This window comes from Schistocerca americana, chromosome 3, assembly GCF_021461395.2.
Source record: "Schistocerca americana isolate TAMUIC-IGC-003095 chromosome 3, iqSchAmer2.1, whole genome shotgun sequence".
Classification (NCBI taxonomy): domain Eukaryota; kingdom Metazoa; phylum Arthropoda; class Insecta; order Orthoptera; family Acrididae; genus Schistocerca; species Schistocerca americana.
Genome location: NC_060121.1, coordinates 400,041,690 through 400,055,155, shown reverse-complemented (window position 1 = coordinate 400,055,155; position 13,466 = coordinate 400,041,690). Strand labels below are relative to the sequence as shown.

Sequence of the window (13,466 nt, the reverse complement as noted above, 5' to 3'; positions counted from 1 at the left end):
GAAGCCGTGTGGATGCGCAAGGCTGGTGCCTGCAAGCGCCGGCAGTTGTCAATCATGGAAGGCCTTCCGGGTGCCGGCGTGGCTGCTGCAACTCATCTCCGGTGCTACAAAACTCGATATCAGCACTAAGGATAATACCTGACACAGGCCGCCTCTGAATTTATTACGTCTGCCAATCCCTGACGGCAGGTACACGTGCAGGGGATCGGGGCTTAGGCAGATGCCTCCCTCCACAGAAACACAGACTATGTGGAGCGCAGTTGAAGTTACTGGTTGGCGCACGGATTGTACGACTATATGATACGCCCCGAGACACACACTGTATAATAGTATACAGCATAACTGTGTCATTGGGGACGAACCAATTTAAGTGGCATCTGATTTCCTAAATGCAGAAAAATGTAACTGGTAAAAAATCGTGAAATGACTGCAATCTTCTACTCACCAAACGTAGTTGGCAAAATGTTATGAAGTACGAGTAGTATTGAGGTTCCTAATGATTGCATTATGTAAACCGATTGCCGCTTAGGTTGCCCTAAATTTCGAGGAGTTGATATAGTAGATTGTACCCATATCTTGTGTGCTCCACATTGGTGCTTTCTCCTTCAGCAATCAAGAATGAAGGCCACCAGACAGCCGGCCGGTGTGGCCGAGCGGTCCTAGGTGCTACAGTCTGGAACGCGCGACCGCTGCAGTCGCAGGTTCAAATCCGGCCTCGGGCATGGATGACCTCAGCAGTTAAGTCCCATAGTGCTCAGAGCCATTTGAACCATTTGAGCCACCAGACTGCAGTAAACATTACAACGATAACGCTTCCACGTCCATCCCTGTACGTAATTTTGGAGTGGGACTTGAAAGAAAAAGTCTAATGTTCACTGTCACGTGTCTCGTTAGAGGTTCAGGTACTGCGATAGCCGGCGAAACAGCATTCTAGTCACCTGTTCAACTCTGTTTTGAGTCAACAATGAATGAAAGCTATACCGACCGTGCTAGATGGGGATCATCCCGCGATATGGTCATTTCGAATGGTCCAATCACATAAGATAGAGCTCTAATGGGTCCCCTCTTTCATCAGCTATCTACACTATTTATCACTCTTTACCTGTAATCTGTTCTGTACATCATCCAAATACACTGATCAGCCAGAACATTATGACCACAGACCTATTATCTACATGAACGTAGCCGCGTCGTCAGAGGCGTCTTGTCACGGTCCACGTAACTCCCCCCGTCGGTGGTTCGAGTCCTCCCTCGAGCATGGTTGTGTGTGTTGACCACAGCGTTTAAGTAGTGTGTAAGCTTAGGGACCGGTGACCTAAGCAGTTTGGTCCCATAATATCTTACCATAAATTTACAATTTACGATATGGACCCATCCAGGGATTTGCAGCGTCACCTGGCGAGGAAGAATTGCTAATCAGACACACGCACGGTGCATGTAGTATCTGTGAGCGGGATGTCCGTGTGTAGAATGGAGAAGGTGCGATCTATTTGCATTTGACCGAGGGCAGATACTGATGCCCCGGAAACTGCTCGACTTGTCAAATGGTCGAGGAGTGCTGTGGCTAGTGTCTTCAAGACGTGACGAAACCAAGGTGCAACCATGTCTAGAAGTAGTGGGGTTGGGCGGTCACCCGTCATTACAGACGTCGGACATCGTAGGCTGGGCAGGCTGGTAAAGTAGGACAGGTGGGGAAGTGTGGCGTAACTCACAGACTTTAATGCCAAACAGAGTACAAATCTGAATATACAGTGCACCGAACACTCCTGACGATGGGTTTCCGCAGCTGACGACCCATGCATGTGCCAGTATAAGACCATGGCATTGGCAACTACGAATGAAATGGGCACGTACACATCTGCACTCGACGTTGGCAGTGACAGAGCGTTGAGCGTTGCACGGTCTGATGAATATCTCCTTCTTCCTTCCGATGGGAGGGCGTGAATCCGTCGTCTTCCAGGGGAACAACTTTACACCTGTACTGCGGAACGGAGACAAGATGGCGATGGCTCCATTATCCTCTGGGGAACATTCACGTGGGCATCCATCGGTCCAATGGAGCTCGTGCAAGGCATCATGACGGTCAAGAAGTGTTGTACACTGGTTACTGACCACGTACAGCCCTTGGCATCGATCATGTTTCCAGAGAGCAGCGGCATTTTTCCAAAGATAATGCGCCAAATCACAAGGCCAGAGGTGTGATAGAGTGGCTCGAGGAACACAGTGGCGAGTTCCAACTGATATTCTGCCCCCGCAATTCTCCAGGTCTGAACCTACTCGTAAACAACTGGCATGTGATTGAACGTGGCGTCAGAGCTCGTCACCCTGTCCCTGGAATTTACGGGAACTAGGCGATTTTTATGTGCAGATGTGGTGCCAATTCCCTTCAGCGACTTACCAAGGCCTCATTTCTTTCATGCCATGACGCGTCGCCGCTGTTGTACATGTCGAAGGTAGACAAACGGTCTATTAGGTAGGTGGGCATAATGTTCATGCTGGTCAGTCTATGAGTTCACTTTTGCCTTTTTTCTGAATGTTAAAACTTCCAAGAAGTTTGTGGTGCTATTTGATGACCTTCTGCAGACTGTGGTTAGTGAGTAGATTCCTTCTTTTACGATGGTAGTCAAAGGATCAGATTATTGTCGTAATTAAGACACTGATTTTACATTTGAAAGGACTTCTATGTCGTTCCCGTTCTGGGAATACTGATTTGAGGTTTTCGCGTTAACACTTAGTCACTGTAGGCTAATTCCTGATTGGTCCATTCATTCAATAAGAAACGGCATATCCTTCTCGAACCCTTTTCAAACTGTGACATTTTCCTTCAATGAAATCAGAGTCGGTGGGACAGATTTTCTTTCTTTCGTTAAGAAGGTTTCCTGTGAAACATTCGTCCGACCGATAACAGTACCCGTGCCCGTGCCCTTACCAGGTCAACGACGGATAAAGAAATGTATTACATTACATTTTCGTAATCACTATGACGGGGAACTTCTGCAAGATTTGGAATTAATGGAGACACATCATGGACGTCCTATATGCACCATGCAAGGTCTGAAGAGGATGAAACTGTTATCATGTACAATTTGGGGATTCAGAAGAATGTTAAAAGTAAACTGGACAAATAAATGAAACGGCAAAACATTTCACAAGAGAAACCATTCAGACAAATTTAGCAAAACATTCTGACGAACAGTAAAGGAGTAAGAGTATACTGTAGTCCTAAAATTTGAAGAAATGAAACAGATTATCAGAATTAAGGAAAAGAGGAAAGAATTTAGAGTAGATTATCTAAGAATCTGAGCGTAGATGGTGTGCTGAGGAGAAAAAATTATCACAGAATAGGAAAAGATGATGCACAACAGTCAAAAAACTTTCCGCTTTGTCAAATAATCGTTCTTACTAACGTTCATTTAGCTGCGTGTGGAAAACAGGTGGCGAAAATTTATATACAATGGACTCTCCACCATTCAGAATACCACGGCTTTACGTGCTCACAATTTCACTTATACAGTGAAGCTAGTAGCCTAATGTTAAATTCGATACACCTGAAATGCTGTATAAAATTCCAATGATATTTTTCCTTGTTTGTTCATCGTGCTATACATCGATAGATTCAGCCTAGCTATCATAGACTGGAATGTAGTTCAATAAGGTGTTGATGTATTCCTTGAAAATGAAATAATTTCAAAGGGTGGGTCATCACAGCTTTCATTAATGTAACAAAACCCGTCAATTTTATATGGCTGTGACCATTCCTTAATAAAATGACTACTGACATCGTAAGTTCCAAATTTTAAGCTATCAATCAGAATTACATCACATCCTCTGTGCTATTTACGTATTCATTTAGTTCAAATATTCATATGTGTCTTATGGGAATTAACTGCTAAGGTCATCAGTCCCTAAGCTTACACACTACTTAACCTAAATTGTCCTAAGGATAAACACACACATCCATGCCCGAGGGTGGACTCGAACCTCGGCTGGTACCAGCCGCACAATCCATAACTGCAGCGCCTTAGACCGCTCGGTTAATCCCTCGCGGCATTCATTTAGTGTAAACTTGTTCATAGAATCGTATTCAAAGAAAGTATCTGGCAGCTTATAGAGAGTTTGAGTAACGGCACTGGGATTCACTGACACAATTTATTTAATAAATAAAGTGCACATCATCTTTTCAGCCTTCGAATTAGATTATGAACAACTTTATTAGTAATAAGTCTTCTTCTGTAACAATATCATGTCTCAAGGTTGCATATTACCAACAAAAATGTTCTTAGCCAACCCCCTACCGGAACGCGTATTTGTAACATAATCATAGTTAACTGTCGAAACGAACATCGAGCAGACAGGTTTAGCTTCTAAGCCCACGTGAAGCCTGAAATTTCAGTAGGCCTCTACTGGTATAAAATGTAGGATTCACAGTCATCAGAAGTAAGCTGAATTATGTAATCATTTTATCCATAATTTTGCGCCAGTTGGCACATACTAACGGCAGAATCTAACTTTCTTGACTAGATGCGTTTGGAATCGTTTTTTGCCTGTAAGTCTGCTAATGCTTTGAAGAACACAGTGTTTCTTTATCATATTCATCTACATCTACATCTACATCCATAATTCGCAAGCCATCTGACGGTGTGTGGCGGAGGGTACTTTGACTACCTCTATCGGTTCTCCCTTCTATTCCAGTCTCGTATTGTTCGTGGAAAGAAGGATTGTCGGTATGCCTCTGTGTGGGCTCTAATCTCTCTGATTTTATCCTCATGGTCTCTTCGCGAGATGTACGTAGGAGGGAGCAATATACCGCTTGACTCCTCGGTGAAGGTATGTTCTCGAAACTTTAACAAAAGCCCGTACCGAGCTACTGAGCGTCTCTCCTGCAGAGTCTTCCGCTGGAATTTATCTATCATCTCCGTAACGCTTTCTCGATTACTAAATGATCCTGTAACGAAGCGCGCTCCTCTCCGTTGGATCTTCTCTATCTCTTCTATCAACCCTATCTGGCACAGATCCCACACTGCTGAGCAGTATTCAAGCAGTGGGAGAAGAAGCGCACTGTAACCTACTTCCTTTGTTTTCGGATTGCATTTCCTTAGGATTCTTCCAATGAATCTCAGTCTGGCATCTGCTTTACCGACGATCAACTTTATATGATCATTCCATTTTAACTCACTCCTAATGCCTACTCCCAGATAATTTATGGAATTAACTGCTTCCAGTTGCTGACCTGCCATATTGTAGCTAAATGATAAAAGATCATTCTTTCTACGTATTTGCAGCACATTATACTTGTCTACATTGAGATTCAATTGCCATTCCCTGCACCATGCGTCACTTCGTTGCAGATCCTCCTGCATTTCAGTACAATTTGCCATTGTTACAACTTCTCGATATACTACAGCATCATCAGCAAAAAGCCTCAGTGAACTTCCGATGTTATGTCGTAAGAGACATAATGTTCGTTGATGGAATTATATCCATTGTAACGCCACCACCTTTTTTTTGTCAGCTCTGGACTAGTGTGTGTGTGTGTGTGTGTGTGTGTGTGTGTGTGTGTGTGTGTGTGTGTCTGCGTCTGTGTGTGTTTGTGTGTGTGTGTGTGTGTGTGTGTGTGTGTGTGTGTGTGTGTGTGTGTGTGTGTCTGTGTCGACAATATTGTTGATCCGACTGATTCAGACTTGTGGGATAGAAAATCAGAGATACAATGCATCGTAATTATACAGGAGAGGTAGCTGTAAAGGAGGAGGAGGAGGAGAAAAGATGGTCCATGAAAGAAAGATGGAGCATCTGTGCTTGTCTTTGTGAGTGTGTGTGAAAGAGTTGTATGTGTCCAAGGTATACTTGTCCATTTACTCTGCGAGCAACGCACAGGGGCCTCTGCGCTGCGCCTCACGTTGAAGTCGATGTTGGTGCGCACGGGCCTGTGGAAGAGCGGCTGTGGCGGCCGGTAGTTGTTGCCCAGCGGCGCGTTGGGCTGGTGCCCGTCCCCCTGCATCAGCCGCCGGAGCCCGTGCAGCTGCAACAACAACCAACAACACGCACTGAGCAGGCAGCAGTCACTATCCAGTGGGAGGGTGGAGCATTGTTGCCCGGCCCCGTGCATCAGCCAGCAGAGCCCACGCAACCTGTACAGGTATGAGCAGCCCTTAGAGGCTCGCCTTCACACATTCCTCTTAAATATTTTGTGACTAAAGCTCTTCTGGCCTGTTATTTATTTTATACGTGGCATGTAAGTACTGCCTCTGTCTTGTATTGTTAGTAAGTACTTACACTTTTTTATATAAAAAAATTTCTTCCCATAAATTTGTAATTATGTTATAGACCAATTTAAATGTCTAAATTCTGATGAGGGCACTCTTTAGAAGTATTGAAACCTCGTTAGTAAGACTAAAAAATTGTGACCGAGAGCTCATTTGTTTCAATTTTAATTTATAAACGGTCACTGAACAAAGCAGCCATGTTCAAAACTTTGCAACGAAACATCATTAATATGGGCTTTAGGGGCGAAGGCCCCATCGTGTACCCTTAATGACTGGGCGTCACAAAGGTCTAGGTCTTGCCTGGGCCCGTCGACACCGACATTGGACTGTTGATGGCTGGGAACATATTGCCTCGTCGGACGAGTAACGTTTTAAATTGTGTCAAGCGGATTGACGTGTATGAGTATGGAGACAACCCACGAACCCATGGACCCTGTATGTCAGCAGTTGCTGTTCAAGCTGGTGGAGGCTCTGTAATGGTGTGGGGCGTGACTATTTGGAGTTATATAGGACCCCTGATACATCTAGATACGACTCTCACAGGTGACACGCACATAAGCATTCTGTCTGATCAGTTGCATACGCTCATGGCCATCGTGCATTCCGATGGACAAGGACAACTCCAGCAGTACAATACGACATCAGCTGGCCGCTGTGGCCGAGTGGTTCTAGAGGCGTCAGTCCGGAACCACGCTGCTGCTACGGTCGCAGATTCGAATACAGCCTCGGGCATGGATGTGTGTGATGTCCCTAGGTTTGTTAGGTTTAAGTAGTTCTAAGTTCTAGGGGACTGATGACCTCAGCTGTTAAGTCCCATAGTGCTTACAGCCAATTGAACTATTTTTGAATGCGACACCCCAAAGGTACAGAATTACTACAGAGTGGCTCTAGCAACACTCTTCCAAGTTTAAACACTTCCGCTGGTCACCAAACTTCCCAGAATGAAAATTATTGAGCATATCTGGGATTCCTTTCAAAGTGCTGTTGAGAAGAAATCTCTACCCGCTCGTACTCTTACGGATTTATGGACAGCCCTGCAGGATTCGTGGTGTCAGTTTCCTCTGGCACTACTTCAGACATTTGTAGAGTCCATACCTCGTCGTGTTACCGCACTTCTGCGTGCTCGCGGGGGCCCTACACGATATTAGGCAGGTGTACCAGATTTTGTGGCTCTTAAGTGTATATCTATCAGCATTTCTTCCATTCAGTTACGTTCGGAATGTTATATGATGTGTTTTCTGTAGAAATTAGTTGTGGTTGATTTCTTACGTGCACATTTCGTATCTGTGCATAAGATGGAATTTTAGATGTCAGGCAATTGGAAATCATCAAAAAATGGCTTTGAGCACTATGGGACTTAACATCTGAGGTCATTAGTCCCTCAGAACTTAGAACTACTTAAACCTAAGTAACCTAAGGACATCACACACATCCATGCCCGATGCAGGATTCGAACCTGCGACCGTAGCGATCGCACGGTTCCAGACTGTAGCGCCTAGAACCGCTCAGCCACCCCGGCCGGCTGGAAATCATCACCTGGTTACTGTAGTAACAGCATCTTTTCTTAAATTGATTGGGACTTTCTGTGAGAGCCGCAATGAAATTTATTATACGCGCTGACGGCATCATAAACAGACAAAACTTACTTTACATTAGTAAGTTTTATATTTGATAATGGTGCACGCGCTGATGCCAGAATATAATGAAATACATTTTATTCGAAACGGAAATAAACTTTTATATACCCAAGAGTATTGCAATAATTACCCGCCAGTGACGATGTCACCATTTTAGAAGTTATTGATTGGGTTTTGCTGTTCTACCTTCTTGTGTACAGATATTGTACATTTGAACTGGTAGAAACATATATTGGGGCCTATCAGGCAGCAGATTTCGTCAGCTTTCTTCTTCGCGTCATTGTTAGCTACAGGAACAAAGAAATCAACGCTTTGACATATTTTACCCATTTCCGTTCACAGAACGTTTATCGAAAAGTTTTCGGTGGTAATCTATCGCTTAGATGGAAAGTACTGGTTTCACAACAGCGAGTAATGGGTATAAAATATAGCATTCACTCACATCCGTATTGTAAACATAGTTTCGAGGCCTTGGCTATTTTCGTAAAACCTCCAAGAATCGAATTCACGTGTATAAAGCAGTTTCAAAGATTTGATCACTTTGCAAATTAGTCAGTGTGCTAAATTTTTGCCTTTAAGCACATGTTCGAGAAAAAGTTTGGAAAAGATTTGAAACTCTGTTTAAAGTACCTAGGTTATAAGTCGCTAAATGCTTCCAGTATGATAGATCAGATGAATTCAGACTGTGTACCTTGCCTTCCATTTCAAGCAAAAGCTGCTTTTTTCTTGCAACTCAGTGTTCGTAACGTCTTATCTACTGAACTATGTATCGTACCATCATACTGTTTTCAGGTACATTCAGTGGTATAGGTAGATACTGTCTGCAAAGAGTGTGCGAATAGACGTAATAATAAAAAACATTTAAACGTCAAACACGATTTTAAAGTTTTATTTCGCCACATTTTAAGAAAAAGCTAGGTTTTTACGCGTACGCATGATAATTCCTCATATGTATTGAACTATGCGTCGTACAGTAATATAATATTACAGGCACATTCGGTGATACAAGTAGATACTGTCTGAAAATGGAGCATAGAGCTGGTAGTAAAGAGGCGATAAGTCAAAACGTCATTCTTGGTACTGCAATTTTAGTGCATGAACAACGGGAAAAGGTTTGGTTGTCGCTAAGTGCTTTCATTCTCCAAAACTTTATGAATGAAGTGCAGATATTTGCGCGCCGTCGAGACCCACAGTAACACTAATACTTGTCTTATTGTGTTAAACTTTTATCGTGAGATTATACCTCTTACTGAGAAAGTATCATAGCATTTTAAATTTTTTATTCGCTAATTAATTAATTGTGTTAAGTACGGAAAATCGGATTTTTCTTTTGACCCTGCACTGCAACTGGTACAGACTTCCGGGTCTCAGGATAGAGATTTAATAGTGTAGATACTGATACTACGCACTGGCTAATGTTTCAAAGGGCCAAACGAATGTTGATCAATATCAGTCAACAAATACCTGCTTTTCGTAGCTTTTCTAAGAGCCGCGCTTAGTTGCTTGTATAAGTTAATTACTAAAGTAATTTTAACGCAGCTTCTGGTTGTCATATAATTTGCAAACCAGTCAGCCATTTTCGTGAAGATATATAGTCAGTTATTATTGCCATTAGTCAATGTAGTTTTCCTTATTGACTGTTTTTTTTCTTTTTTAACACTGGAGATATCTAAAGGCTCTGGCTTAAACCATCATAAGAACAACGTTAAAAAATGATACATAATATCTTGCTAGATCCCCTCGTAAGACCTAACCATAGACTAATGTTAACATTTTGTCACATCACTTAGTGAAATAACAACATTAACAACAACAACAACAACAAACTGAAAATAAATGCTGACACGACTAAAAATAATGGTGGGAGCTAAATCGGACAAACATGTGAGGGCAAATATTAAGATGAGGAATACAATCCTAATGTACGAATGCTATTAACAACTGAATACAATTCTAGTAAGTGATTGTGAAATAATAGTGTATAGTGAATATTAAAAGAAGAATTTCAAGACGCAAACAAACCTTGAGAAATAAGTGATTTATTGACAAACACCCCTTTAATACAAAAAGGAGAAATAAATTCAAGAAATTTATTTTGAGTATTTACGGCTATGATTGTGATGGGAGCGTTACGGGGAAACAGAAAAAGAAAGAATTAGAAGCAGTACAGTTGTATATATGAAGTAGAGCCACAAAAACGTCCAGGACTGAAAGAAATTGTGACGAACAAATGCTGAAAGAAATTAAAGAGATAAGCGTGTTGATAACCAGAATCCAGAGAATATCAAGCAACAGACCGGAACATATGTATGATTACGTATTATTTATGGACACTTGTGCAGCAAATGTAACCAAACTGTAAAAACGGCAAGAATCTGAGAAGAATTTTTACATCAACAAGGTGTTGCCTTTAGTGTCTTGATGGTAATAACTGTAGTGTCATATAATGATTTTATGTCATTTATTAAAGAAAGTTCGCTTTTTAAGACTAAGAACAATATTAAAAGTTTTTTTTAAAATTAGAACAAAAACTACATTACTTTTTGACATAATGATGGGCTTTGCTAACGATTTAATGTCGTGTGTTAAAGATGATATTATAAACATTCCCAGACTCATGATGGCAAATGGATAACTTCTAGTGGTGCACTGGAACTCCGGAATCGTTTGACACCACCGACAACTAAGAAAGGCGATACACATCAACAACACGTTCTTTCTTAGACAACCTAATTTTTTTTCAACTAAACATGGGCACAGGGTTAAGTCCTGACGATACATGAAATAAAAGTAGTGTAATCAGGAAACGTTGTTTCTATTGCAGAATAGCACGAATGAAGTTCTGCCTGAATACCCACTGGTAGAATTTAACGCAAGTTAGTGTGGCGTGAAAGCGAACTGTGAAGTGGCAAATCCACGTTTGTGAACATAGAAGAGTCGAACAGCACGCAGTTATCAGAGTTTTATTTTCGCTGGCTGTGATCTTGAAATTGCACATGACAGGACAAAAGGGCGACGTTTCAGCAACGTCATTGAGCTCGTGCACTTAAAAAAAAAAAAGCATTTAAATGTCGGTTCGCCTACTGGACACGGCTCCGGAAATTCTTTCAGCCGAACAATCGTCGGAGCAACAGTGCGTGTAACACTCAGAAAACAACGGGCGCGGAATTGCACGCGCGGCCTACTGGCGCTGTCGAGTGCTGGCGCCAGGAATAAATTATTCTTCCGGCGCGCATTGTGACAACAAAAAGGCGTAATTGTGATCAGATATAATCCGGACGCCACCCGCATAACTTTTGATATTCTCATTCCATTTCACGGCATTGCGCTAATTTTTCGGCAATATCGGTGCGGGCAATAAAACTCTAGCAGCGGCTGGCCGGGCATATTGATTCGGCAGTGCGCGGGTGTCCGGGTTTGCAATGGGATCCGTGGGAGGTGGCGCCAGTGTAGGCCTGGTGTGGTGGCGCGGTGGGCCGCGCCGGGTGCTGGTGCCAGTGGTTGTGGCACTGCCGGCAGCGGCAGTGGTTTGGGGTGCTAGTGGTGCTCCCGGCCGGCGGCGTGCTGGCGCCAGTCACGTCTGCCCGACAAATGGCCGTGGGGCGCGCTGCACGCTGAACGGCGGGGCGGCGTGAGGCAGCCGCAATCACTGGCGACGGCCAGCGATTACGGCCGCAAATCTCGCCGCCGTGCGTCCGCTTTTTATTTCCTCGAAACGACAGCGTCGCCGGCCCACTAATGGCGACTGTCCATTTCTCCGACCCCTAAATACCGGAGGCAGCTTCGGTATCCGTGCGTGGGATCCGGGAAGGCTGACCGCAAACGGGGCTGATCTTACTCCGGCCAATAACTGACCATTGTCGTAACTATTAGTTTATAAGCATACTGCACAAATACACTACTGGCCATTAAATTGGCTACACCAAGAAGAAATGCAGACGGAAAGCCGTTATTCATTGGACAAATATATTATACTAGAACTGACATGTGATTACATTTTTTCTAGGCGCTCAGTCCGGAACCGCGCGACTGCTACGGTCGCAGGTTCGAATACTGCCTCGGGCATGGATGTGTGTGATGTCCTTACGTTAATTAGGTTTAAGTAGTTCTAAGTTCTAGGGGACTGATGACCACAGATGTTAAGTCCCATAGTGCTCAGAGCCATTTGAACCATTATTTGATTACATTTTCATGCAATTTGGGTGCATAGATCTTGAGAAATCAGTACCCAGAACAACCACCTGTGGCCGTAATAACGGCCCTGATACGCCTAGGCATTGAGTCAAACAGAGCGTGTACACGTACAGCCGCCCATGCAGCTTGAACACGATACCACAGTTCATCAAGAGCAGTGACTGGCGTATTGTGACGAGCCAGTTGCTCGGCCACCATTGACCAGACGTTTTCAATTGGTGAGAGATCTGGAGAATGTGCTGGCCAGGGCATTTTCTGAAACCAGAAAGGACCTGTAACATGCGGTCGTGCATTATCCTGCTGAAATGTAGGGTTTCGCAGGGATCGAATGATGGGTAGAGCCACGGGTCGTAACACATCTGAAATGTAACGTCCACTGTTCAAAGTGCCGTCAATGCGAACAAGAGGTGACCGAGACGAGTAACCAATGGCACCCCATACCATCACGCCGGGTGATATGCCAGTATGGCGATGACGAATACACGCTTCCAATATGCGTTCACCGTGATGTCGCCAAACACGGATGCGACCATCATGATGCTGTAAACAGAACCTGGATTCATCCGAAAAAATTACGTTTCGCCATTCGTGCACCCAGATTCGTCGTTTAGTTCACCATCGCAGGCGCTCCTGTCTGTGATGCAGCGTCAAGGGTAACCGCTGCCATGGTCTCCGAGCTGGTAGTCCATGCTGCTACAAACGTCGTCGAACTGTTCGTGCAGATGGTTGTTGTCTTGTAAACGTCCCCAGCTGTTGACTCGGAGATCGAGACGTGGCTGCACGATCAGTTACAGCCATGTGGATAAGATGCTTGTAATCTCGACTGCTAGTGATACGAGGCCGTTTGGATCTAGCAAGGCGTTCCGTATTACCCTCCTGAAACCACCGATTCCATATTCTGCTAACAGTCATTGGATCTCAACTAACGCGAGAAGCAATGTCGCTATACTTTATCAAAGTCGGAAAGGTGATGGTATGCATTTTTCGTCCTTAGATGAGCCATCACAACAACGTTTCACCAGGCAACGCCGGTCAACTGCTGCTTGTGTATGAGAAATCGGTTGGAAACTTTCCTCATGTCAGAACCTTGTACGTGTCGCCACCGGCGTCAACCTTGTGTGAATGCTCTGAAAAACTAATCATTTGCCTATCACAGAATCTTCTTCCTGTCGGTTGAATTTCGCGTCTGTAGCACGTCACCTTCGTGGTATAGGAACTTTAATGGCCAGGAGTGTACTTTGTCATCCCCAGGGGATATCACAGTAGTACCGTGTAAGAGCACTTCCAACTTTGATAATGGCTCCATTTCGTCAATGAAGAAATTTTACATCTCTCATTTATGTTTGGCACTTGTGGAGGGCCTAGCGTAGTT

General features: G+C 43.8%; 1 protein-coding gene across 1 annotated transcript in view; it reads right to left on the bottom strand.

Annotated features, from left to right (window-relative positions):
- LOC124606114 (carbonic anhydrase-related protein 10-like) overlaps positions 1–13,466 on the bottom strand; it is a 719,303-nt gene that overhangs the window by 77,919 nt on the left and 627,918 nt on the right. The window contains exon 10 of the mRNA XM_047138077.1: positions 5,873–6,019. Within this exon, the coding sequence (XP_046994033.1) occupies positions 5,873–6,019 (147 nt within the window). The remainder of the gene's footprint in view (positions 1–5,872; positions 6,020–13,466) is intronic.